Source organism: Strix uralensis, chromosome 9 (genome assembly GCF_047716275.1).
Source record: "Strix uralensis isolate ZFMK-TIS-50842 chromosome 9, bStrUra1, whole genome shotgun sequence".
NCBI classification, from domain to species: Eukaryota; Metazoa; Chordata; class Aves; order Strigiformes; family Strigidae; genus Strix; species Strix uralensis.
In genome coordinates this window covers 16,506,520-16,530,999 of record NC_133980.1, presented here as the reverse complement: position 1 = coordinate 16,530,999, position 24,480 = coordinate 16,506,520, and the positions used below count along the sequence as shown (strand labels likewise).

At 41.2% G+C, this 24,480-nt stretch overlaps 1 protein-coding gene across 4 annotated transcripts in view; it reads right to left on the bottom strand.

The window, feature by feature from the left end:
- PLOD2 (procollagen-lysine,2-oxoglutarate 5-dioxygenase 2) overlaps positions 1–24,251 on the bottom strand; it is a 58,332-nt gene extending 34,081 nt beyond the window's left edge. For 2 of the 4 annotated variants that reach the window (XM_074877551.1, XM_074877552.1), the window contains exons 1-4: positions 23,905–24,251; positions 7,076–7,167; positions 6,036–6,172; positions 720–883 (exon numbers count right to left, since the gene is read on the bottom strand). In XM_074877551.1, coding sequence (XP_074733652.1) covers positions 720–883; positions 6,036–6,172; positions 7,076–7,167; positions 23,905–24,010 — 499 coding nt within the window. In that variant the 5' untranslated portion in view covers positions 24,011–24,251. The remainder of the gene's footprint in view (positions 1–719; positions 884–6,035; positions 6,173–7,075; positions 7,168–23,904) is intronic. The other 2 variants (XM_074877553.1, XM_074877554.1) reach the window with 2 other exon arrangements.
- Positions 24,252–24,480: the final 229 nt, after the last annotated feature.

Genomic DNA, 24,480 nt, shown 5'->3' with positions numbered 1-24,480 from the left:
AAGGGAGGGAAAGGAACGGGGACACTCCCAGATCTGCATGCTGCCCATCACCATGTACCTAGAAAAAGTGACATACAGTGCTCTGTAGCAGTTAAACTTTATCAGTGTCAGTGCTTGTATTAATCAACTGCAAATTACCAAAACTGGCATTTAAAGGAGGACTCCAGAATTAACATGTCATTGAGATTAACAGGAGCGACTCGCACTTCTCTTGGAATGAGCTACCTAAGCCATGCTGATGGGCCAGGTAGAGCTACCAGCACATCTACACTGTATGCAGAGATCCCCAAGAACAAAGTAGCCAAGTCAGGAAATTCTGCAACCCAGCTAAACTGTGCCTATAAATAGCATGTACAGCTTTGACTGGGCTTGTGCACTAGATTGAATTACTTCAGAAACAATTGGTGGCAATTGGGCAACCCCTACACAGCATTTCGTTGCAAGGCACAGTTGCCTGCTAGGCCGTTACTTTATTTACCTGCTTTTTACAAGTTATTGCCAACAAATACTATGTAAGTTTGAATGAAAACTATTCTTGAGCACAGAAGAGAAGCTATTCAAGTGGGGAGGGAGAAGGGAAGAAGAGGACAACAAATCCAGTCCTTGATTTTATACTCGGGGAATTCAGGAACAGTTCCACATACAAATACATATAACAGATAACAGAAGTGAGTCATGTTCAAGTTCAGGACTTTAATGCGTTCAAGAATCACACTTGCCTCCTGAGTTCAGGAATCGTTTTCCACTCCGGACAACAGGATACTTATCAGCTAGCCTTTTGTCTGGCCAAATTAGTCCATCTGCTGCAAACACCACTTTATGATTAGTTTCCTGAAATTTCTTCAGCAGTTCTTCAGGGCCCCCTGCAAAGATGACATCATAGCTGAAAATAAACAAAATATATCCATTAGATTAGTTTATTTTTAATGCTTCTGTGTTTAAAACAGCAAATGATTGGACTATTCAAATTTTAAAAGTCATACAGACAGCCCTTTTATTCTGAAAAATTACTCATTAAATCATGCTTTACTGCCATGTAAAAATCCTATTCCTTTCTAGGAGAAGAACTTCAATCAATGCTATTTATTCAATACAGTTTCCCCTTCTATTTACATTCTTTTTTTTAAAAAAAAAAAACAAACAACCTTCCACATTTTGGACATTCTTTTCCCTTCAGATTTTGTCTACCTGAAATTGATTTTCATATTTCATGTATTTTGAGTTAAAAAATATATTTTCCCCTTTAGAAAACTGTTTATGAAATAGAGTAGGACTGAATGATGATTTGGGTGATTCTCACTGGGAAACTCTAGATGATCTTGTTCCAAAACACAACAGCACTGACTTTCTTCTGAAAAGTCTTATCAAGAATGTAAGATATTTCTCAATAAAGTCTAGTTGACCATGAACTTAAACTGTGTTGCATCCTGACAGCATATAGATTTCTCCTTCAACCTCTTTGATGTACTGAAGACTTCAGAAGGCTCTAAACTTCACAATATCTATGAAAAACTTCACCTGCCTTTATATGTTCATCAGATTTGACTCCCAACTCCTATTGAGGACAAAGACCTAAAGGTGGAGGGCTCATCCCTAAGAACAGTAGTTACCCATAGCCAAAGGTCAACACTACCCCTAAACAGAAACATACATGCACAGGTTTGGCAAAGGAAGGTCATCTAAGAATGTACTATCACAAGCCTAGTGGTTTCCTGTTGCTGAACAATATCTAAATCGATGCCTCAAAAAAAAAAAAACCAAACCCAAAACCAAAAAACAACCCAAAACCTCAAAATATGTATAACTGACTAAATTATTCAGAGTATAAAGGTCCTTTGTTTGTACTTGAGATCTGCATATAAATGTGCAAACCACTTCAAGGTTCATTTTACACAGCATGAAACCTTGACACAGTAATATCAGAATCATGTCATAGATTAGTCTCTGGCTGAAGCAGCAGAATATTTGGATTTAATGGCAGCATCCCAGTCTCACAGTTTCCTTACCTGAATGCAGATATATTCTTATTCCATACATCTACCTTAGTAACTGAAAATCATCAGCCCTGATATAGGGCAAAGGAATGGTACAGCTAACAAAAAAATCAAAAGGTCTAACCCTGACCAAGATTTTGTTCTTGTAAAGTCTTTCAGCTGGGCTAAGGACAGCAGTGCCCCCACCTGCAGTACACAGAACTTTTTGCATTGCAATGTATTACCCAGCAATAGTGCCAACAGATCAACCATTACTGACTTCTGGTACTTCTTTATTACAGTTCTGAAATTATTTAAAACTTCTTTTCTTCAAAGGGGATTTCATGCAATTGGCCTAAGAGAACTGAACAACAGCTGGCTTACAAATGTAAAAGAGAAGGCTTCCACCGCAGAACAAAGCATGAACCCTGGAGAGGAAGTGTATTATGTAGTCTATATAAAGTAAGTGGGTTTCTGAAAACTCTGTTTTGTTTTTCTGTAACTTTGGCAGAAGAATGTATGAAAAAAACTGTACATTTTGGAGCTTCCCTAGTTTTGCAAAAACTGCCTGTTTCTGCCCAAATATACAGGGATACACCTCTCTCCCTTTTCCATTCAACTGGCAGAATGAGCCTAAAGAACAAGCAAGAAACAGGAGACAAGCAGAAGACAGACAAAAACAGAGATTTGTTTGATAGCTTAATATCTTATGGCAGGCTGTGCTTCTCCTCTTTGATCAGGTTAGTGCTGCTGCTGCAATGACTTACAGCTGCAGGAAGGAACCAAACACCCCTGGAAAATTGCTTCCAAGGACCGTCATTCTGTAAAAGAAAGCCAAAGTTGAGCAACGTGCTGGGCTAGCCACAGGCTCTGCTTCTGAAAGGGATAGGCTACTTAATATAGCACATTTCACAATAGCACAGTACAGAGCTGCTAAACTGCATTACCAATTATTGTAAACTTTATACACTAACAGATATTATGCAGGAGTATGAATCCAGCATGGACCTACATTTTCCACTGATTTTCATGGTCCTCTGTTTTGTTAAGAGGTGACTTATTGTCACCACACCTCCTCCTGGGCAGGACCTCCACCAGCCTCCCACCCCTTGCTGTCAGTCTCCCCATCAGATGCTTTATGAGGCTCCTGCTTTTCTCTCCAGGCAACAGGAAAACTTCTAGAGTCAAACTAAAACCTTTAAATCCATTATTGGCCTTGCTTACCTGCCCTGTCAGACTACGTTCAGCCTATCCAGCACTCAACTCCTACTGTAAGGGAGGATTCACCTCAGGTCTACACCACTAAGACCATCACAAAGTGGGCCTCTGGTCTATCCTTGACAGTTTATACTCTTATTATGGGTGGTGCACATGAGTTACACTAAACAGGGCTTCAAAATTTGACAGGGAAGAAAAAGTGTGGATATATCCAGGAAAAAGCAGGCTGCCTTAGCAAGCTGGAAGAGCTCATATAGTCTTTTATTTATACTTCATAAATCCTTTCAATTAAGTAGAAAGAATAAAAATAAGTAAATAAACCAGAAAGTTTCCACAACTCCAATCCTATTTCCTGAAGCTCCCAGATGGCAGATGCTTGGGGCTGGAATCCACCCATCCCTCCTCTTTTGCAGGAGCAAAGCATCCCAGCTACGCACCCAGTGCTCCCAGCAACACAGGGAAACGGCAGCCGTGCCTTGGGTCCTCTGGAATTGAATATGCAATTTTTGCATACACAACTTTTATTACAACAAGGACTTGTTACTATTGGAGCTGCAGGTTAGGAGCTCAAAATACAAACGAGTGGGCTTACTAGTAACTAGCAATTCAGATCCCATATCTCATCTTATTTAACTGGACTGTTCAGCCACACAGCCATTTTGTCATTTACACTGTATCCCCAACAGGATTACACCACACCTTTGACATTTTGAAATATGTAGAAAATGTAATCATCCCTTACTTCAACAAATGTTTAAAAAAATGACAAATAGACAGCTGTGGGAGTTCTGGATGAACAGTCACAGCATCAACCATTTTATCCAGTCTACACTGGCCATTAGCCAGTTCAATCTGAAATGGTCCAAAGTAAACCAATAGTTAGCTCTTGCAAAAACAAGCGTAATTTACATAGAGTTCCATCTGCAGACAAAGCGTTTTGCTACCTGCACCTAGACACAAGATGTCCACAGAAGTTCAAACTATTTCCAGAATTGTGACCCATATAAAAAAACTGCTCAAAAAGGCAAGAAGCTACGTTTGTTAAGTAAACAGTTCACTAGAAATATTTGCCTAGTTACAGTAAGTAAATCAGACACTTCCTTTCCCCACCCCCAAGATTAATATTCCAAATGCTTCACAATGAATATAATGAAAAACACTTGAAAAAAGAAAGAAAGTTCACTATATTTGTCTTTTCCAAACTTACTGCTACATTGATCAATGTTTAAATTGCAAATCAGAATTCCTGGAAATTAAAAAGCTCATTAGAATTAAAATATAATGCTAGAATCAGCAAACTATTTTCTCCTATTTGGAATCAGTTCCACCAGCTTTAAATCAATATGTACTTGGGATTATGGACCTCAAGAACTTGGGAGGCCTTAAATCCTGTGATTTTTCCATGGCAAGTGAGATTATGGCATCTGCCCTTCCACACACATGGTCGTCTGTACTCTCTCATCCATGACAGTAGACAGCCTGCCCCTCGAGAGAATAAATTATGTTGGAGGAGAATTTAAACTATATTCAAATCTGATAACAAATTTGCATGTTTTGGCATACAGGGAGAAAATAACAATGAATCAGGATAATAAATTTGAAAACAAAGAAATTCAATGTAAGTAGCAAACATTTGGGAAACCTTTGATTCATCTGATCTTTTCATCAAGAACAAAATAATCTCCCAAATTAATCTTAAAAAGTTTCAGTTATTGCATGATCAGTAGGACAACACTAGGAACAAACATAATATTTTTAGAAAAATACTTTTTCCACTTACCAAACGCAAAACTAATCAAGTCAATAAGAAAAAAATTCAGAAACTGAATGTGTACCTCCTAACACTATGTTACTTTTACTGTCAACTAAGCATACAAAGAAAATATTTGGCATAATGTTTCCCTTATCAAGCTTGATCATAAATTAAGATGATTTAGACATTGGCTTTCTAGCTTTATCTTCTACGTTTCACAAGAGGTAAAACTAAAAGAGAAAACTGAGTAACATCTTTAAATTTGCTACCAGTTTAATATGCTACTCCAACTTTCCTAAACCATTAACTTATGCAAACAACAAGGGAACTTTCCAGTAAATACCACTGTCAGACCACTTTCTCTCTTGTGATGGTGTCTGCTGCACAAATTCTGACAAAGCTCTACCCTGCAAAAGGGTCCCTAAAATTGTTCAGATGTCAAATTTTAAAAAGCAAATATATAAAAAAAGCAGGTTAAATGCTGAATGAAAGTTCTGGAGCAGACATTCCAGCATGACTCAGTAACAGCAGCGTGAACCCATGCATGAACCTCTCCAAGCTCACACTCAGCCACCTCCCCAATGCCTGTCTGCAGTCAGGGCTTCATGTCCCTGATTCAAGACCTGATCCTGTACCTTCCTTGCAGCAACTCTTTTAGAGCTGTGACCCTGCTCTGGTTAACACTAGCTGTGATCCGCGCTCTTGTCCTTACTGGCCACTTTATTTCTGGAGCTGCTTTTGCTCCCCCCATTCCACACTCCCAGCCCACAGCCACGTCCTGCTTGCTCTGCAGCTGAACAGGGAGACGACGAATGCTTGTCTAAAAGCCTGTCAGCTCCCAATAATGTTTTTTTACCCCCTTGAGGCAACAGAACTATGAACAATTCTTACATCTGTAAATCCGTTAAAAAAGTAATGATCGCTCAAAGAGCAATCTACTATTTTTATGAATGGAGAAAAATGGAAGCAAACTCTCTTAAATAAACAGTGAGGGGGGGAAAAGCAGCATGCAACTTTCAGCATGTCACAGCAGCTACTTTTGTATGCCTACTCAGACTAAAATGTAAAGGCAACAAGCCAGGTTTGCTCACCATTCAACAAACATTACAACCAAGTCCTCTTGATCAGCATAGTTTTCTATGCCTTCTTTCAGCAGCCGAACTTTCTGCCCTCCACCAATAGAGTTAGGCAGCTCACCACCTTTCCACTCTTCACCTTTTCCAAGTACCTGGAATAAGAAAAAAGCACTTCTTGCTAGTACCCAAAAACCAGAGGCTTCTTAAAGCAGACCCTTATTGAAAACAGATGTTAAATCAGAAGCAACACATTAAAGCATAGCAAGGCAGCATTTCCAGCATCATAAGTTTTCCATGTCTGAAGCAGGATTCAGCACAATGACATCACTACAAAAACATGAGACACATTTCTTAACCAAATAAGAATTGAGCAATTGCCTGCTACCACCATTTATTCAAATGTGTCTCCTTCAGAAAAAAAAAAAAAAAAAACACAAACCAATTTGTGGGGGGAGTTTAGAAGGTTAGTGCCCTCCCTTTTTCCCAAGGTCACACAGAGGCCAACCTCAGTACGTGACATATGGAGATGTGGAGCAAGGCAGAAAAGGCTGGCAAGAATGACAGAATTCTGAGAGAATTACAGGTTCCTGGGAAACACAGTGAAACTTTCAGCTGTGACTCTCCCTCCTCCCCCACAGCAGGCATCCAGCCTTGTTTAAGGAGGAAGGAGACATCCAAAGCCCTCCGAGTGCATGTAGCTTCCAGAAGTATTCATGCAAACAAAATCAGCTGCACTGAAAAGCAAGGCTATATGATAAATCATGACATAAACCGTAAGTGATTGAGGACACTGATCACAATAGCTACTAATCTATAAAACAGTTCCTAAGGCAGTGGAAGAAGCACCCTCCCATGGTCAGTCAAAGGGGACCAGCAGGTAAGCAACAGGGACAGCTGCAGGGCCATGTGCAAGCGCCCTACCTGCCCCCAAGCTCTGTAACTGTTTTACTTTGTCCCAACATGGAAGGAAACTAATGTAACTTCAGCTACTATTACACTGTTGCTCTCCTAAAGGCTGTATAGGATGAATACTTGGTATGAAAAATATACAATACCTTCACTGTGTAGTTGAAGTGCTTTGCAGTTTGCATGAAACGGTGAAAGCCATCAGTTTCTTTAGTTGCTACAGTGAAAACCAGTAGTTTATCTGAGGGAGAGAAAAAAGAACCATGTATAATATGTTTCAAGGCCACAGATTATAACAAACAAAATGCACTGAACAGCACTGGATCAGGGGGCTCTATGACTTGCCTGCATTTCATTCAACAAGGAGGCGGCAAGTACACTGTCACATTATATGCATGAGACATTATCAGACAAGAACCACTATGGACAAGGGTGCTGTATTTAAAATTATCCTCAGGAAGTGAAAGCAAAGAAGTCTATCTACTATGTAAACAACTAGCTCAAGACATGAAAACAAAACTAGTATGACTACTGGACAGGAAGGAATCTTCAAAATAAAAATAACATTACTTTTCAGTCTGAGCTAAGCCTGTGACCCCTTATCACAGGACTGAATGGTACCAGAGAACATCACCCAACCTCAGCAACTCCTTTGAAAGGAAGTGCTTCATATTCTTCATGAAAACAGGGCAAAAAAAAAAAAAAAAAAACACATGGAAACCAGTCCCCCAACAGGCAGCATTTAGTGCTTTTAAGTTGTTGGGCAGAGACAAAAGAGCAAGGGTTTTTTTTATTCAGATCCTCTGTAAATTACAGCAGTGCTAATTTTGCCCTCTTACTGTATGCAGGCAAATGACCATGCAACCAATTTCCTTTTCATATCCCAGGGCTTTCAGAACCCATAGTTCAAATGAGGCCATGAATTCCTACTAAGCAGCTTCCCGATTAAACTACTGAACAACATTCAGTACCCTATGCAATATGCTGCATAATCGAGGTATGTAATTCAAAGCTATGAGAAAGACAGTACCCCTATCCAACACCAAGTATCTAATCAGCCCAGCCTGGATCACAGGGCACATTGCAGTTCCCCAATTTGGTTTGAGTTCAAGCAACAGCTGCACTCTAAACAGAGCCCATGAGATCAATCCTTACAAGAAAGTAAATTTAATTGCCTCTAATGAGCATTCCAGACACAGCGCCTGTTGTTGTTTCACTTTCCCAAAAACATCCTCTGGGTTTATCTTCACCAGCACAGTAACATGTGCTAGAAGTGGCTGCTGGGAAAAACATTCCTATTAACCCTTCAGCCTTGTCCACCACCGCAGACTTAGCAGCCCTCAGACACCCAAGATGTCATCCTGAGTCTATTCAAATCAATCACTGCTTGCCATTTTGTTTTATCTGACACCAGCAAAATTAACAAACAAGATGATGATCTGCTTCCCACTTTGCAGAAGTGCATCTTGCAAGTTATTCGTGCAATGCTCTGCAGCCAAGTACCAGGCTATTATTTCAAGCACACCTCTGCTCAATCAAACAAAAATGCCTGTACACAAAAGACACTTGTTCTAATAAAATTCAAGTCTGTCTAAAATAGCCACAGCAGGCAAATTATGGAGACTAGTTTCAGGAGCCGCTGACATTTTTTCAGCCGAAATAAGGCTTAGATTCAGCTCTTCTCAACAGATCACTTCCAAAAAACACTCCTACCAGGTCAGACAGTGGTCTGGCTAGTCCATCCTCAACAGTAGCTGTAACAGCATACACAAGGAACCGCAAGGATAAGACAGGCATATATGATACTTTCTCTGCTTTTTCTACCAGTATCAGTTTATGGGTTTTCCTGACCTAGATGTAGTTTCCATATGTTCTGAAACACTCGGTCCATTTCATGGCCTTGTTTTTACTGAGTCACTCCTTGAACTGATGCAACCTTTAAGCAGTGACAGCACCACTTATCCAGTACCTACTTCACGAAAAAACATTCTGTGCCTTGAGCAGGGCTGCTACAGTTTTTGTCTGACACTGCTCAAGTTCAACTACAGACAACATCTCTACCTGCCCTCCCCACCATGCACAGTTTTGCAGATTTCTCTCACATGCTGCCATAGCTTGCTTTTTTTTTGGCAGGGCACAGGGAGGAGGGTCCTCTTCCTCAACAGTTCTAATGAAGATTTTAACTGCGGGCTCTACTGAACCAGACGCTTCTGCAGTACAATACACAGCACAGAAACAACTGGAAATACTTTAAATACTTCAATCAACTGAACTTGAACAGCCAAAAATTTTGAGAAGACAGCTTAAGAAGATTAATTGCTCCATCTTTTTCCCACTTGTGCTAGCAATCTTTTGTAGGCAAGAATCAGAAGAAAATCCCATGAGTACATCTCATAAGGGCAGGAGGACATCCACAGAGGATTCCAGTGCAATGCATTCACAGACACACTGACTCACAGATAGACATAAACACAGCAATAATGGTTCAATACCTTCAAAGTCATTTATTCTAAAGGTCATGCAATCTCAAGTAATTCCACAGGAGTTACCACAGAATGAATAAAGAACATGGTATCTTAGACTATGACTAAAACAGAACTGAAGACAGAAGATAGGATTTTTCTCTATGGAACAGATTAAGTTAAGATTAATTTTTTGTTCAAGCACTGCATTTTCAAATTAGAGGAAACTGGAAAAATCTGATCATACCAGACTGCATTGCCAAGCCAAGTGAATCCATTATTGAAAGTTTCCTAGGTGACCAGTCAAGCACTGACTATAACTGTGGAATTTGGTTTGGGATAGACATATTTCACACCTACCCCTTCCTGAGGAATGCTAACAGCAAGGATTTCAAAAATCTGTACTTCACAGCATGATGTAAATGACAAAATGTGTTCCCATAGTCACTAAGTCAAAGTATTAAATCAACATACAAGTACAGTTTGGCAAGCAAAAAATAATCTACTGTTCTGTATGGGATATTGTTACTCTTTTTTTAATGGAACACACAGTAATTCCACCTACACATTGTTCATGTATTTCAAGATTCTCTATGGAGCCTGGTATGTTACTTGAGTTCTGTGGAATAGGAGGAAAGAGAACGATGTGCCAAATCATAAGGGATTTCAACTTGGGCTATATAAAATGGAGAAAGCTGAGCAGACAAATAATGCAGTTTATATTGACAAGAAACTACAAAAGAATCTGTATTACACTCACAGCCAGTGAAGCAATTTAAGTAGGCTGCCTGAGTCAGGTTTGCAAACAGTCACAGAACAACAGGAAGCTATTTTTATAAAGGTATTACTCACATTGGAAATGTTTTCTTTTTAGCATACTTGCCAATGGTCAATTTTTAAAAATGACAGATGAAGAGGTTTAAAAGGCTTTATTTCCATGTCTCTGCTGCTTGACAGAATTTTAGGTGCATGTGGTACTTAAACAATTTTTAAGTGCAGCAGAAGTGTAATTATAGCATTTAGAGGTCATATAGAATTAGAGTTTCTTTATAGACTTAGTCTTTGTTGGTTGGGGTTTTTTTGGGGGGTGATAGTTTTTTGATTCTTTGGGTTTGTTTTGTGGGGTTTTTTAAAGCAATCTGTGTCTGTTCAAATAGCAGAGACACATGCTTTTGTTCTGTCTATAGTGTGTATGGACAGACAATGCAAAGTGCATTAAATGATAGTTACCTTGGCATATTAGAGGGTATTATTAACCAAATGAGGAAAGCAGCACCACTCTCTTCTAGCTAGTAAGACATTACAAAAATATTAATGTAATTCCTGTAAGCTCCTGTGACTTTATTTCGATGCAAATGACAACTTGCACCAGTTTTACTGGCAGAGTTCCACTAAGAGTAGCATGGGAGGTATTTGTTTCTTCCGGTGGAAGCAAGTGAAGAGAATGCTTCTGACCACCACATACTTCTGCTAATTTATTTTTAACCTTTTAACTTCATTCACTTTGAAAAAATCTATTCCTTCTTTGTTACATTTAGGGTACAACAACCTCTTAGAACACCTGTCCCATTTGTAACTATGTGTTACTAGTAACACAAATCCAAAATGACTCTCATGAACTCACAGGAGTGTCCACATGCAAGTACAACACATATTGCCAGGGGAGTAAGTTTATCCAAGTGGCATTTCCATTTCAGGATGTGCTCAACTACATCTATTTTAGCTACAGCCACCCAGAGTGTCCCTGCTGTGCAGAGCAGGTTTGGTCCCACGAAGAGCCCCGCCAGGGCAGAGGTTCAGTGCAGCATCAGAGCCCATATCACAGGCAAGTGTCACACTGAAGGGTTCAGTGACAGGCCCAGAATCCCCACCAGCATCGCTGTGCCAGCCCCAGGGCTCCAGCTGTGCAAGGAAGACCTAGGCGTAGCAGCAGCAAACGGCCTGCAATTACTCAGACCCCAAGTTACCACTGTGGCTCAGTACTCCCCAGCAAATGAGCCACAAAATTCTCAATCTTCACAAAAAAAACCACGATGAATTTAGTTGCAGCTAGACACTGTTACTGCTTCACCATCCACTTTGGCACAAAGCCCTGCCCTCCACCCAGGTGTCTACCCTAAGGAGCTCTGCTCTATGGTCTTACATACAGACTTGAGCTATTCAGTTTCTTAAGTCTAACTATACCCCTCACACAAGGGGACAAATACACACTCTCAGTAATACTTTCCAACAAACTGTAATATCATCCTCAAAATGCAAACATATATGAAACCAAGAACACAGCAGGAGGTCACATCCCTCCACACTTGCAGGGTACTGGGATGCCGCAAAGGGTATGGGCTGCCTGGCAGGGCAGGGCTCCCCCAGCACACAGCCTGCCAGAGGCATCTTGGCAGTCACTGGAGGGGATTACCAAGCTTGGCATTTATTTCCACAAGTAAAGTCAGTTTGTGTAAAAAGGAAATGCAAACCCTATACTGAAGTTCAACAGGAAGGCATGGAAAAAAAAAAAAAAATCTCTGAAGAGTTTCATGCCAGGTATCAGGGTGCTGAAGTTACTAGAGTGCAATTATTCCAGAGGGCTTTCTGATAGTTACATTCACAAAACAGCTGTTCTGTTTTGAAAACAAGCCTGAGAGCGCACACATTTGGCCAAAAAAAGTATATCCAGTGACAAACAGAATTCATTTTTACATGCAAATTGGGAAATCCTTTAGCACTTTTGTGAAAGACACAACATATTAGGAAATCCAGTGAAAGTTTATCAAAACATCTCACTCTTTTACTCAGTCTTATGTACTGCTACCATCAGGGATCTGACTGCATCGTAAATAAGAACTACAAACCAGAGCGTTTGTCTTCAGTGAATTGCCTGGCGAGGTCTCAGCCAGGAATTGCCATGCCAAGACTGCTTTAAGTAGCAGTGACCTCTCTCCTTGTACCTTGGCAAAGAAGTATGCAAAGAGCTGCAGCCATTCATCGCACACCCACTGGTTCTTATTTATCTTGAATGAAGACTGACAGAGATTACTACATAATTTCTACCAGGGGTTGTGGGCATTAGTACAGTAGCCTCAGAGAAGCCAAAACTGAGGACACTGCTCACAGCCACACGGGAGCTGATATTTAGTCCTTGGATTCAATTACCATGGACTTCTCTGGAGTAAGAGTGAGCTGTAAAATCAAAGGACATCTGTGCATGGTACCTCATTATGCCATTAAAATCTCTCTATCTTTAAAACTCGTGCCTTATAATGGTAAACAAATGATGTTTGGTTCATGGAATACAGTTTTATCCATGTTCTAGTGTCTACATAAAACACAGTCTACTTTCCCATTTGCAGATTACATTCCACCCAGAACTGCTCAGCAGAGTAACAAGTGTGCATCAGCCTCTCCATTAAATGAGCAGAGATGTACAATTGTAAAATAATTCACCAATGGTTTCCAGCGAGCAAATAAACAAGTTGCTAGAGATCATGGTAAAAGCTTGGGAACTGGAAGCATACTAGGAATACCTCTGTGTATTTAAAAAAAAAAAAAATTTAAAAATACATACACATTGTCAAAGAAAGGTCAGGTAGTAACCTTGGCAGTGATCTGTATGACCTTAATCTAAGGCATATGTGGGCAGATACCTGGAAGAGAAGATGGATGAGATGGATACCTGGAAGAGGCACATGGATGCATCCAAGCCCATTAAGCTATGTAATTGTGCTTATTATTATGTCTCCCACATCTCTGGAGATGTGGGAGATCAACAAGGTACAGTTTCCCACCAAAAACAAACAAAAAACACCACCACAAAAAAACCCCACACAAAGACACCCCAACAAACCCACAGACTGGATTTAGCATGCCTTTACACCACATAGGAGCATGCTTCTCCACCACTGGAGAGACGCACAAAAGCACAACACAACTGAAAAGTGTTTTCAGCCTGGATTCCTCCTGTTACACTTCAAAAGCACAGTAATGAGGAATGTTCAACAGTGAACTGAGAAGTAGCTGTCAGAGTGACAGTAAACAGCCCCAACTAACTGCAGACTTCTGACTGAGTTTCCACTATGATTTATTGTTTCCACAGACTCTTTAAAAAAAAAAGACAGAAAATGAAAGGGGGGAAAAAGCTTGTTTATTTGTAGATTAAAGTTCTCCAGTATGTCTGTTTATCTCCAAGGAAGACAACCTACCCCATGTATAATCATCTCAAATTTATGAGTCCTAACTTGCCACTTTCCCTTCCAATTTCTGTACTCAGCCAGTAACGAGAACGTGAACTAAAGGAATTATCTTCAACAAGTTCTATTTTCCTTCCTTACACACTTCACCTAAAGCATGTACTTTGTCAACGAAATCCATATTCTGAGAATTTTACAGTAGTCTGACTCAGAAAAAAAATGTAATTAGCAGTTTCCTTGACCTTCCTATCCACTATGCTCCCCTAAAAGGGGAATATTTCTGTGCATGGAGGAGAACTCACAGTCTTCAGCTCTGCCCTTAACATAGCCATTTGCACACCAGAAGCCCCTGGTGGGTGCTTTTCAGCATGTCACCACCCCTGTCTGGAGAACATGCCATTTTAATATCATTGCCCTGATAAACGTATCAAGTACAACACATTTGAGTTAGCAAATAAAATGGTAACAGTGCAGGTTGAGCTGTGGGGGGGGCAGCTTACAGTATGTAAAGGCATGATCCATAACTGGGATTCAAGATCTAGAGTTTCTTATACCTTCACGATAAAACTGGTAAATTTTGGAAGAATAAAATTTTAAACACTATTTAGAAATACAGCATTGTTATACAACTAACCTCCTGTAATTTCTTTAACAGATGAGTTTATTTCTGGAAGATATCCTGGAAAATGTAAAATATAATATCTTCTGAACAAGACAAAACTTACCGAGATCCAAAAAAATAGCTGTTATAAAGCATGTTCAAAAATATCTTATTTATAGGCTCAACTGCCGTTTCCTCCATAAAACTGAATAACATAACAGTCTGAGTTCCCAATTAATTGCAAAACTGTGACAGAGCTTTTAAAGAGAATGCAGCACAAGGTTTAAGCCCACAATAGTAAAGAAAGCATTCAAAGAAATGAAATGGATCATTGGGCTACACAATACTGTACAGAGTCAATACAGTCATGATAACCAATTCTCTTCCCAAGCAGTTTTGATGACATTACTAAAACCAATTCTTCCTTATGCTTCTGAGACATGTTGAAGCTCTGCAGATCACTAGAGGGTCACCGATGGTGCCAACAGTAACTTCCCTTCCCTATTTCTATGGACCCAAACCGTATGTTCAAAACCCAAAGAACTGTTAAGCCAACTAAAAAGTTGAAAGATGAAAGAGCACTTTCAATATCCAGATTTTTAGCACAACAGTCTTCTACTTATCACTCAAGAAGGCAATATTAGACTCCTGAAAAAGAAAACTGGTTTTTTTCCCCTATGAATAGGAGCTACAGTCTAAACTTAAGATTCTATGTCAAATAAAACTTTTGAAAATCCACATACTCTGAAAAGATGTCAAACAGCTGGAGACAGGAGAAATCCATCATATGCAATATAACCATGATTATAAATTATGCTTACATACATGTACTTGGTTAATGTAATCCAGCAGCAAACAAAGAACATCTTAAGTACACAACATGAAAAAAACACAAGCTTTAAACATATATATCTATCCAGTGACAGCTTATATGATGTACACATGGTCAAAGAAAGTAGTAAGCTAAGTAAGAGAAGTATTTCTGGTCAAATAAAACTTCTGGCATAAAGAGGGAAAAGAGAGAGACATCCAACAGCTGTTTATTTTCCCCCAGGATTCTTTAGAAACATGACAATGTGCTGAAATAGCAAACATGTTCATCATCTCTTCTCAGGAAAGAGATGTGCATTACACTCCAGGAAGGGGAAAGATGACTGGTGCATAAACAATACTACTTCATATTTGGAAGTTCTGGGGGTTGTTTTAATATGATCTTTATATTATACAATCAACTTCTGTTCTGCATTCATCCCACAGCTTACTGCTTCCAAGAGAGGTGGACTGGTTTCAAAGTCCCATTAACCACAGCCATGATCACCCTCTAAGTTTGGATCCTCTGCAATTTAATAGCATGGATGAATTACTTAAAAAATATCCTTGGAGGGGAGACAAAAATATGCTTGAAAAACTCATGAAAGATTAGAAAGTGATAAGATTTAAAGTAAAAGATTAAATTAGAATTAACAGAGAACAAGTTAAGAACAGGCATGGGTTGCCAAACACATAGTACATACTGATTTCCTATACCAGTACACATTCTTGTGTAAGAGAAATGGATTTCTAAGAAGCAATGCTTCAATTAGATCTTAAGGGCCAGATTTTGAACAAGCAGACCTTCATGTACAGAGCTCTTCTGAAAGTTTGGTCTGTTTTCCTCTATCACAAACGTCCTGTTAATCACTGCACTTCAATATATGTATGTCTTATTGCAAAACACAAAGAGCAGCACAAATGTTATTTATGTAATTTCCAAAAAAGTACAAGATTCTTCTTGGCTAGCTATTAGTAGACTTGTACCTTCTCCACTTTAAATCAGACATATTAAATTCAAGCAAATAGAAGTCTGTCTTTTGATGGTATAAGCATAGTTATTGCAGAACTAGTGTAGGTACACAGGTATTGCCTCTGCCAACCCTGATATACAGAAACGTCCAACCTGCAGAAGAAAAAAAAATACTGCTGCCTTTAAACTGTTGCAAACAGGTTATGACAACAACTGGCATTTATGGTTATCAGGGATCACTCAATGCACAGGCTGTCGACAGATAAACCTTCCTGTGCTCCTCCAGGTTATTTGTAGACCTTGCTGAAGTTACAGAGCAATAGCTGTTAGTATCAAAACTCCCAACACTGCCCCAAGCCAGGGAATGGAACTAGTAAAGGCAGGAAGTTTTCAGAAGTTGTCTAGGGAGAGAAATATAGAATGTATAATTTCCCAATTTCAGTTACTTTTGAATAGTTGGTACTGTTGCAAATTCCTCAGACACAGTAAGTGTTGCTTGTTACAGAGTTCTCCCTCTTTTCATGTGTTTGAAAGGAACAAAGAAGCTGGGTTAGCAGAAATATGTGCTTATGTTAAGCAAGAGATGCTCTGAATTTTCTCATAATATAGAATTAATTCCAGATTAGTACTTGCTAACACACAGCCCCTGGACAGGACACTAAAATTATTTTATTTTTTCTTTTCTACTAACTGAATCCAAACTGAAGTTTTCCAAGACTTAGAAAGAAATCTATGATTCAAGAGTCCCATTACTGTTAAATGCCATCTGCAATCTAAATCCATTTATGGAGAGGTGAACAGTGCTGTAGCAACTGTGCATTTCAGAATCTCAAGTTTGTTATTAAAATACTGAATATTTCTCATGCAAAAGTATTCTCTCATGCTTTAATTCACAGACTACAGGGATGTGAACAGGTATTTCCCTCTTCCATGTGTACTGACTCGAACAGCAAGCCTGCTGAGCTGCTGCTTATTGCCTGGTATTTATCACATCCTTCCTGATGTCACATAGATACAGCATCTAAAACGTTTACATGGAAATGATCAACTGTTGAATAGAGCCAGTTCTAAAAAATAAATAAATAAAAAACACCACCCACAGACAATCTCTGTAACTGTTTTTCTGTATATGCATATATATGTACACACACTTTCAGACAAAGATTAGTAATTACTCCCAATATTAATACACAACTGATTTCAGAAAACCTTTGAAAGCTAGTTCTGTCTCAGCTCTTAATCTACTTTCTTTTAATTTAGTAGAATTGAATATACAGTCAACAAGAACTCATTAAGACCTTTATGTGCACTCGTCAATCACCCATGTCAGTCCCAGGTGCAGCACTGGCCAGTGCTCAGGCCTGCACTCATTCTAATGCAAGATTTCCTCATTTTGCAGCAGTCAAGAGTTTTTCCATTAGTTTCAGTGGAATTGGATGAAACCCTGTCTACCGAATCAGTTATTCTGTAGTAAAACAAAGATAAGACACATTCCTTAGTTCTCAAATAAGAAAAAAATTAAAATCAACTGTTTGTAAATGACATCATTGCTATGCATGAAGCAATTCCTCCAACAAGAGCTGCCTAACTTCCTGACAAGCAGGGAACAGATCAGGTTACAGCTGTTTATTAGTGCCCAGATAGCAATCAAACCACAACAATCTTCTTGAGCCAGAGTAGATGGAGTCACAACACAGGCTGGGTCTTGCTTGAAGGCACTGATTGGATGGCCCTTCTATAAACTGTCATCGGGTCTGTGCAGCTGAGAGCAGGACACAATTAACATCAGCTGTCTAAGTGAGAAAGTTTACTCAGCTTCTGCCTTTTCATAGCCTTGCCCTCTCTGTCTCTCATAAATATGTATTCTAGAGAAAAGCATGCTTCTTAAACTGTTGTTTAGCAAATCCAGCTGTTTAAACAGAAGCAGTCACACACAGCACCGGGCATTGTTAAAGTCCCTTTTCCAACAGCTAATCAATCCATCAATGAAACTCATCAGTTAAGATTTGCAATAACAGTTTCTCCTTAGACTAGTCTTTTCTTAAAAAAAGAGAAATTGGAGCTGGAACTGGATCCATCCTGAAGACACATAATAGTCGTCCATGCCTGCACCATGGTTCATGTTGTCATGATAGTGACATAGTGGATGCTACCACTCCGATTAGTCAGTTAATTTGAAAAAGCTGCCCTACAGCTTCACATCTGGCCCTATGTCCTGGGCCTGATCTAACATTTGTACAATTCCTTTAGAGATGTAAAATAGAATTAGTAAACTGCTTATAAGGATAGCCTAAGGAAACCCTTTGTGCTTACTAAAGTTTCGTGTGAACTACAAAACTAGAAGTAAACAATCCATTTTTACTTTTAAAAAAAAAAAAGTAAAAAATTACAAAAGGAATTCTATCAGATACTGATTATTTTCTGCAGAGCTGATTTCAGCAAGAACCCCTAACGGGATTATTCAGTACATTGCCATTTAGACCCACAGGTACAGAATTAATTCTCAGAGGAACGATACTTAAATGCCAAACCTATTTTTGTTTAGCATTTTTCTTTTTTCCTTACGCTTTGTTTGCACTAGTTACAAATACTGCATATGACAGCTTTAAAAAAACATACTTACAGTAACATTGCAAGAAACAGTACTACCATCAAAAAGGACTCCCCACACCCCTGCTTTTTTTCCCCCCCGTGTCTATTTCCTAAGAAAAACCACAGTGGATCGATAGATTTGCAGCTTGTCCAAAAAGGAACCCTGGAATACTTTCAAAGGGCAGACCATAAGAGCTGGTGAGCCAACCACTAAAATAGAGGGAGTTTCTTCAGAACTGTCCTATATATTGGAACGTAATGTTTTAAGCCAAGACAGAGTTCTACTGTTTAGCCTTAAACTATTAAGGAAATTGGTCTGTAATTACATCATACTCCATTACAAAAATAGTCAACGTGTTTTAAAAGAAATTATACGGTAATCCACAGAATCTTTAATTTTGGTTCAAGCAGAAACAGAATGAAATAATCAAATATGTCAACCCTATAATTTGTCAATAATCTAAATATTTCAACAATTAGTAAGTTTCTGCAGTCTCAGGGATTAGTTGGAACCAATATCATTAAAATATTATATAAAAAAGGTACACACACATGCAGAGAACGTGAAGCCAGATTACTCTGAGCATCAAATAAAAAATTTACTCTGTTTCTTTAGTGGACTTGTCATTTGTTTGCGTTTCATTTGTTTGCTTTTTCTTCTACTACAAATTGTAAAAGGAATTCTAGCTCCTGGGAAAAAAAAAAAAAAAAAAAGACATCTGGGATGAAACAGTACTTCACATACTTAGTCTCCTTATGATCAGTATAACATACTTTGAAAACTGAATTCACCTTAAGGAAATACTCCAGAAGCAGGTCTATTAAACCACCTAAAGCCACTTGCAGTGTGAGACTGTGCTTGCAAGCACGTATTCCTTGATGATTAAGTGTCATTTACTCTCTAGAGTTTCAACATTCCCACACATACAGACACATTCCTGCTGCTGATCTGTTTGGTCAAGTTGTGCTGGAGAGAACCATGCTCTATGTTTAAATTTAGAGGGAACAAAAATATTCCTCACTTTCAAACTTGTTTGCCTTGCAACTAGTCCCTCAAAAACTATAAAAAACTGACATAAAAGAAAACAAAAATGCCCTTATTACCACCACTTACTCTTCACAACAAGGAAATTCACTTGAGAAGCATGTCAAGTAACTTATATTTCAGACTATCGGCTCTACACAAATGGAAAGATGCTGCTTTTGATTACAGAATGCAATAGTGCTAATTCAACAGACAAAATAAACACCTCCCCATGAAGAGACTGAGTCTCTTTTGCTTAAGTAAGCAGCAGTCAGGGGAAAAGCCAAGAACCTGGACATAAATCATGACTCTCCAGAATGTGCCACCAATGTAAAGAAAGCTTTGAGAAATAATCTGTTAGTTTAGATCCCCAACAGGAACACATTTCACACAAAACCTCCCTGACTCAAATAACCATGGTGGTCATTCCACTGTGCCCTTATACTGCAATTTATAGCATCAAATGCTGATGATAAAGGTCACAACTGTTTTACTTTTTGTTGTTTTAATTAAAAGCACATTTTAAGTCACAGTTGCAGTGATCTTATCCAACCCCACTGCATATTGCAGAAAGAAGCAATGTCACACCCACCACTGTGGTCTACCTCCACAGCCTATTTATTCCCTCCAACTAAGGGAAGAAAGAAAAACCTGGCCAAAAAAACTCTAAAATATTTTTTTGTGTGTTATAACAGAGACTGCCATTGTGCAGCCTCTAAACCAGGTGCTACGAAGAACTCAGACTGCCAACTTGGAGTATCTTCAAGGATGAGTATTTTCAAGAGAAAAATACGTGACGGAAAAATTATTTCGGTGCTTTGCACCTCCACAGCCATGTTCACTTACGTTTAACTAATGTTCAAACACATACACACATGCCCCTGCCCACTACACACTGTTTCATTTGTTATTCACCATTTATTTCAAACCTGGAGCCTAAAGGTATCTACTTCGAGTGATCATTACCCATGTGAAGTGGTGCACACTGATGCTACAAGCACTCCTAAATACTCCCCCGGGACTCAGAATGATGGTGCCCTCTGCACATGGGTAACCCAAAACCACTGTGTCCTGCTAGGTCAGGTCCTGGGTAGTCACCCCCTGCCCTTACCCTTTACCTGTAAAAGCCAGGTGACAGCTTTTTCGTACAGTCCTTACAAAAGGGCACAAAACTCCCAAGAAACCTAGAAGAGGCTTTTCCCCAACCCAGTTTTATGTAGCAGTTTTAAATAACATGGTGACAAGATGGGACAAAACTAGCATCAGTAGAGAAGCAAGAAAAAAAATCAGGCAGGGAGACAGAGGCAGGCATAGAGTGCTGTATTTACAGCCTCTCCCCCACCAAGCAGGCTGAGTCTTTCAGTACTTCTAAGTATGTCAAGATGGTTGAATGACTAAATTCCTTTGCTTGCGCACCACAGACACCTCAGAGCGAAAGGCATATCGATCACTCACAGCAACCATTTTGGCTGAGCCCAGAGAAGTCAACAGAAATGGCAGTAGTACACGTGTGTCTCCAAGTGAGTCCTGGCAGAGCTAGGCCAGTCAGCAATTACTGCTTGAAGCACTTGTGACCAGCATTTGATGAATGCCGGGTTGGAGGAAAGCCTGCTGGCTCAGAGCGCTCCCATGGACGGCTGGGCTGCCTCTGGAAAGTCACCCGTGCTGCCGGGGCCCTCTCCATGACAAACCCCCTCCCAACCCACATTCCCACCCCTCACGTTTCAGGAGCACATACAGAAACAACCCATGGGGCCCATCTCAAAACCTGCCCGTTGGCGTTGGCCACTGTTACAGCCTGCGGCCCCAACACCTCAGCACAGCCGTGCTCCAGCCAGCCAAGTCCTCGCAGCCGCTATGGGGAACAGACTCGTGTAAACAGCTGATTAATAAACATTTTAGGCGGGAACATCATTTACATCTGTTGCCAAGCAATGTGCCTGCTTGTAGCGCAATGACAAATGTCTTTTCCACTCACTCTCCGCACATCCTGGACTGCATTACATAGGCAACGTGCATGCGGCAAGTACGGTGCAATGGAAATATTTTAACACTGTTTTAACACAGAAACTTTTGTATCTTCACGGTGCAGGAGTCAGTGTTTCAGAGCTCAGTGGTGCTCTTCTCTGTGATTGCTTGAAACATAAACCCTCAGCAAAGGAGCACAGAAGGGATTTCTGCAAACACAGTTTGCCACAGGGCCACGCTGACTGCTCATTGCCCAAGTCACCACTGCTGTGCAACCAGTAGTTCTCTTGATGTAACTTTTCCAAGCCTTTCTAAGTAGTAAAATCTTATTAAGAAGTTGCAGCTCTGCAGTCGGTTTTAGACACCCTTGTTACAGTCTATTTCTGAAGCAAGTAACACTAATGGACCGCTTTAAAACCTGTCAGGGTGGCTTTGCATGCTGCTTTACACCAAGTTGTACACAGTATCAGGAGACTACAAACTAAAAACCAGATTTCTAGAACTGCAGACACACTGAGGTCTGCCTCTCTTTAAGCAACCCAGCACAGACTCAGGAAAGACATTTAAGGGTTAAAACCAGAATAAAACCAAGTAACACAGCAGGCAGTGTCTGGGGTTACTAAACTACTCAAGCAGTGGTTTCAACTCAGCAGAGCCTGCTACAATTCAGGCTACTCATGTTTAAATTAAAAAGGATTAAGATTTTCCTCTGTGAACACCTACATATAAATGATTCAGTGCTTTATAGCACTGTAATTTGTGTAGCATCATTTTTATTATTTATATAGATGTAGCAGTCTACTTTTGGTTTGCTGAATCATACAATGCTATCTGGACTACACACTCTCTGGTTTTCACACCTTTGAACATCAGCAGGATTAAAGAAAAATCCTCACCATGCCAACTATTATATTAGCTGGAGATCCCACAACTCAAACACTTAGTGTAAAAAAGGGCATTATTGGAATAGATATTTTCAAGAAAATATAACTGTGATTGCAATAACTGATTTCCAAAGTAGCTTGACTTACATCTCACTGGCCTGACAACAGGCATAGGAGCTAAACATTTTACTCAAAACATGCCCCCGTAGGCTGCACCTCAAGGGACAGTGAAGGCTGAACAGGAATGCTCACACGCCCCTGACAGATTGCATACAGTGCACAGACCACAATCTGCAGAGAAATCCTACAGGCAGCAAAGCATTAGGAAAACTGGAAATGTGAAGCTCATTGAGTAGAGTCTGGTATTCATCAACACTTTTTTTTTTTTTTTTTACACTCGTTATCAACCAAGTCAGCAGATTTCCTATCAAAATTTCAACTTGCTGACAAAACTTCTCAAAAAGAAGAGCTTCCTTCTGCACACCAGAAGAAAATTAAGCTAGATATTAAAAATAACTTGATTACACTCTTGAGTAAACAAGCCAAGAAATGAAACTATTTTGGATTTCATGTGGTAATAATCTAGTGGGATGAAATACCTTTGTATGCCTAGAATAGAAATCAGCAGTACAGACTCTAGAACAGTATTAGAGCAAGAAATAAGTTTTGGCATATAGTTGAACATACATGTGCCTGGACACCTCTTTCTGCGGGAATTTCCTGTATACATTCTTTTACTATACATACCGAAGATAAAATTTCTATCTTTTGGCTCCTTGAAACTAATGTGACTACAAAACAGAACGAACAAAGAGCAAGCAAGCCTCTGAGGGACAGCAAGGAGCACTGAAGACTCCAGCTGACTTTTGCATGAAGTAGTGAACTTCATCTGCGGTTGCTACAGTTTAGGGAAGAAGCGAATGACGCTATGCTTTTCCTAGACTTGGAAAAACATGTTGATCAACACCTTATCACAGGGAAAGGGGAAAAAAAAAAAGGGGGGGGGGGAGGAGAAAGCCAGGGATATTCACTACCCAATAAGGAATGTTTTTCTTTTTCAAGGCGGGTTATGCATCTATCTCTGTACGACTCACGCCGGCGGGTTAAAGCACTTTCGGCCAAGGGGTTCCCCTCGAGAGCAGCCTCGGGAGCCCTGCCCCGGCCGGCCCGCAGCCCCCGCCCGCACCGCCGAGCACGCTCGGGCGCCTAGAGCGGCATTTTGAGGTGCGGGGCGGAGGAGCAGGAAGGGGCGAGGGGGGGATCAATGGAGAAAGCGGCGGGTCCCAGCCTCCGCGCAGGAGACGGGAGGGCTTTCCCCTCCTGGCGGATGTTACCGAGCCGGGAGGCACAAAAGCGCCGGTACCTCCCGGCAGCGCATCCCCGCCGCGGCCGCCCTCACCGCGCCCGAACACTCCTCCCACGGGCGGCGGGACCGCGCCGCGGGGCTCCGCCACCGCACCCCAACCCTCGCGCCGCGCCTCACCTGCGGGCCCGGTCCCGGGGCGCCGCTCCGCCGCCGCCCGCGGCAGCGCCAGGGCCAGCAGCAGCGGCAGGAGGAGGCGCGGCGGCCGGGCGCCGCTCCACGCCATCTTCCCCCTCCGCACCCGCCGGCCTGCCGCCGCTCCCCGCGCCGCCAGCCCCCGAGCGCGGGGGGAAGAGGGGGCGGGGGTGGAAAACGAGGTGGAAAAAACCGGTGCCTGGGGAGCTGCCGCCGCGCCCGGCGTGCCGCCGCTCCTGCTCCTCCTCCGCTGCGGGCAGGAGCGACGGGCGCTGCTGCCCGCCCCGGGCTTTATACGGCGGTGGGAGGACCCGGGCAACGAGGGCACCCAGCGGCGCAACAGGAGCCGCTTGTGGCCGCCGCGCCCGGGTGCACGCTGCCGCCGCCGGGGGAGGGGACGGCAGGGGAGGGGCCGCCGGCCAAGCCCCGCCTCGGCCTCCGCCGCCCGGGCCCCGCCGTAGGTGCCCGCCGCCGCGGGGATGGAGCGGGGTGGAGCGGGCCGGGAGCGCGGGCCCGCAGCTGCCCCGGAGCGGGTCTGGCCCGGCACAGCGCGGTGCCCCC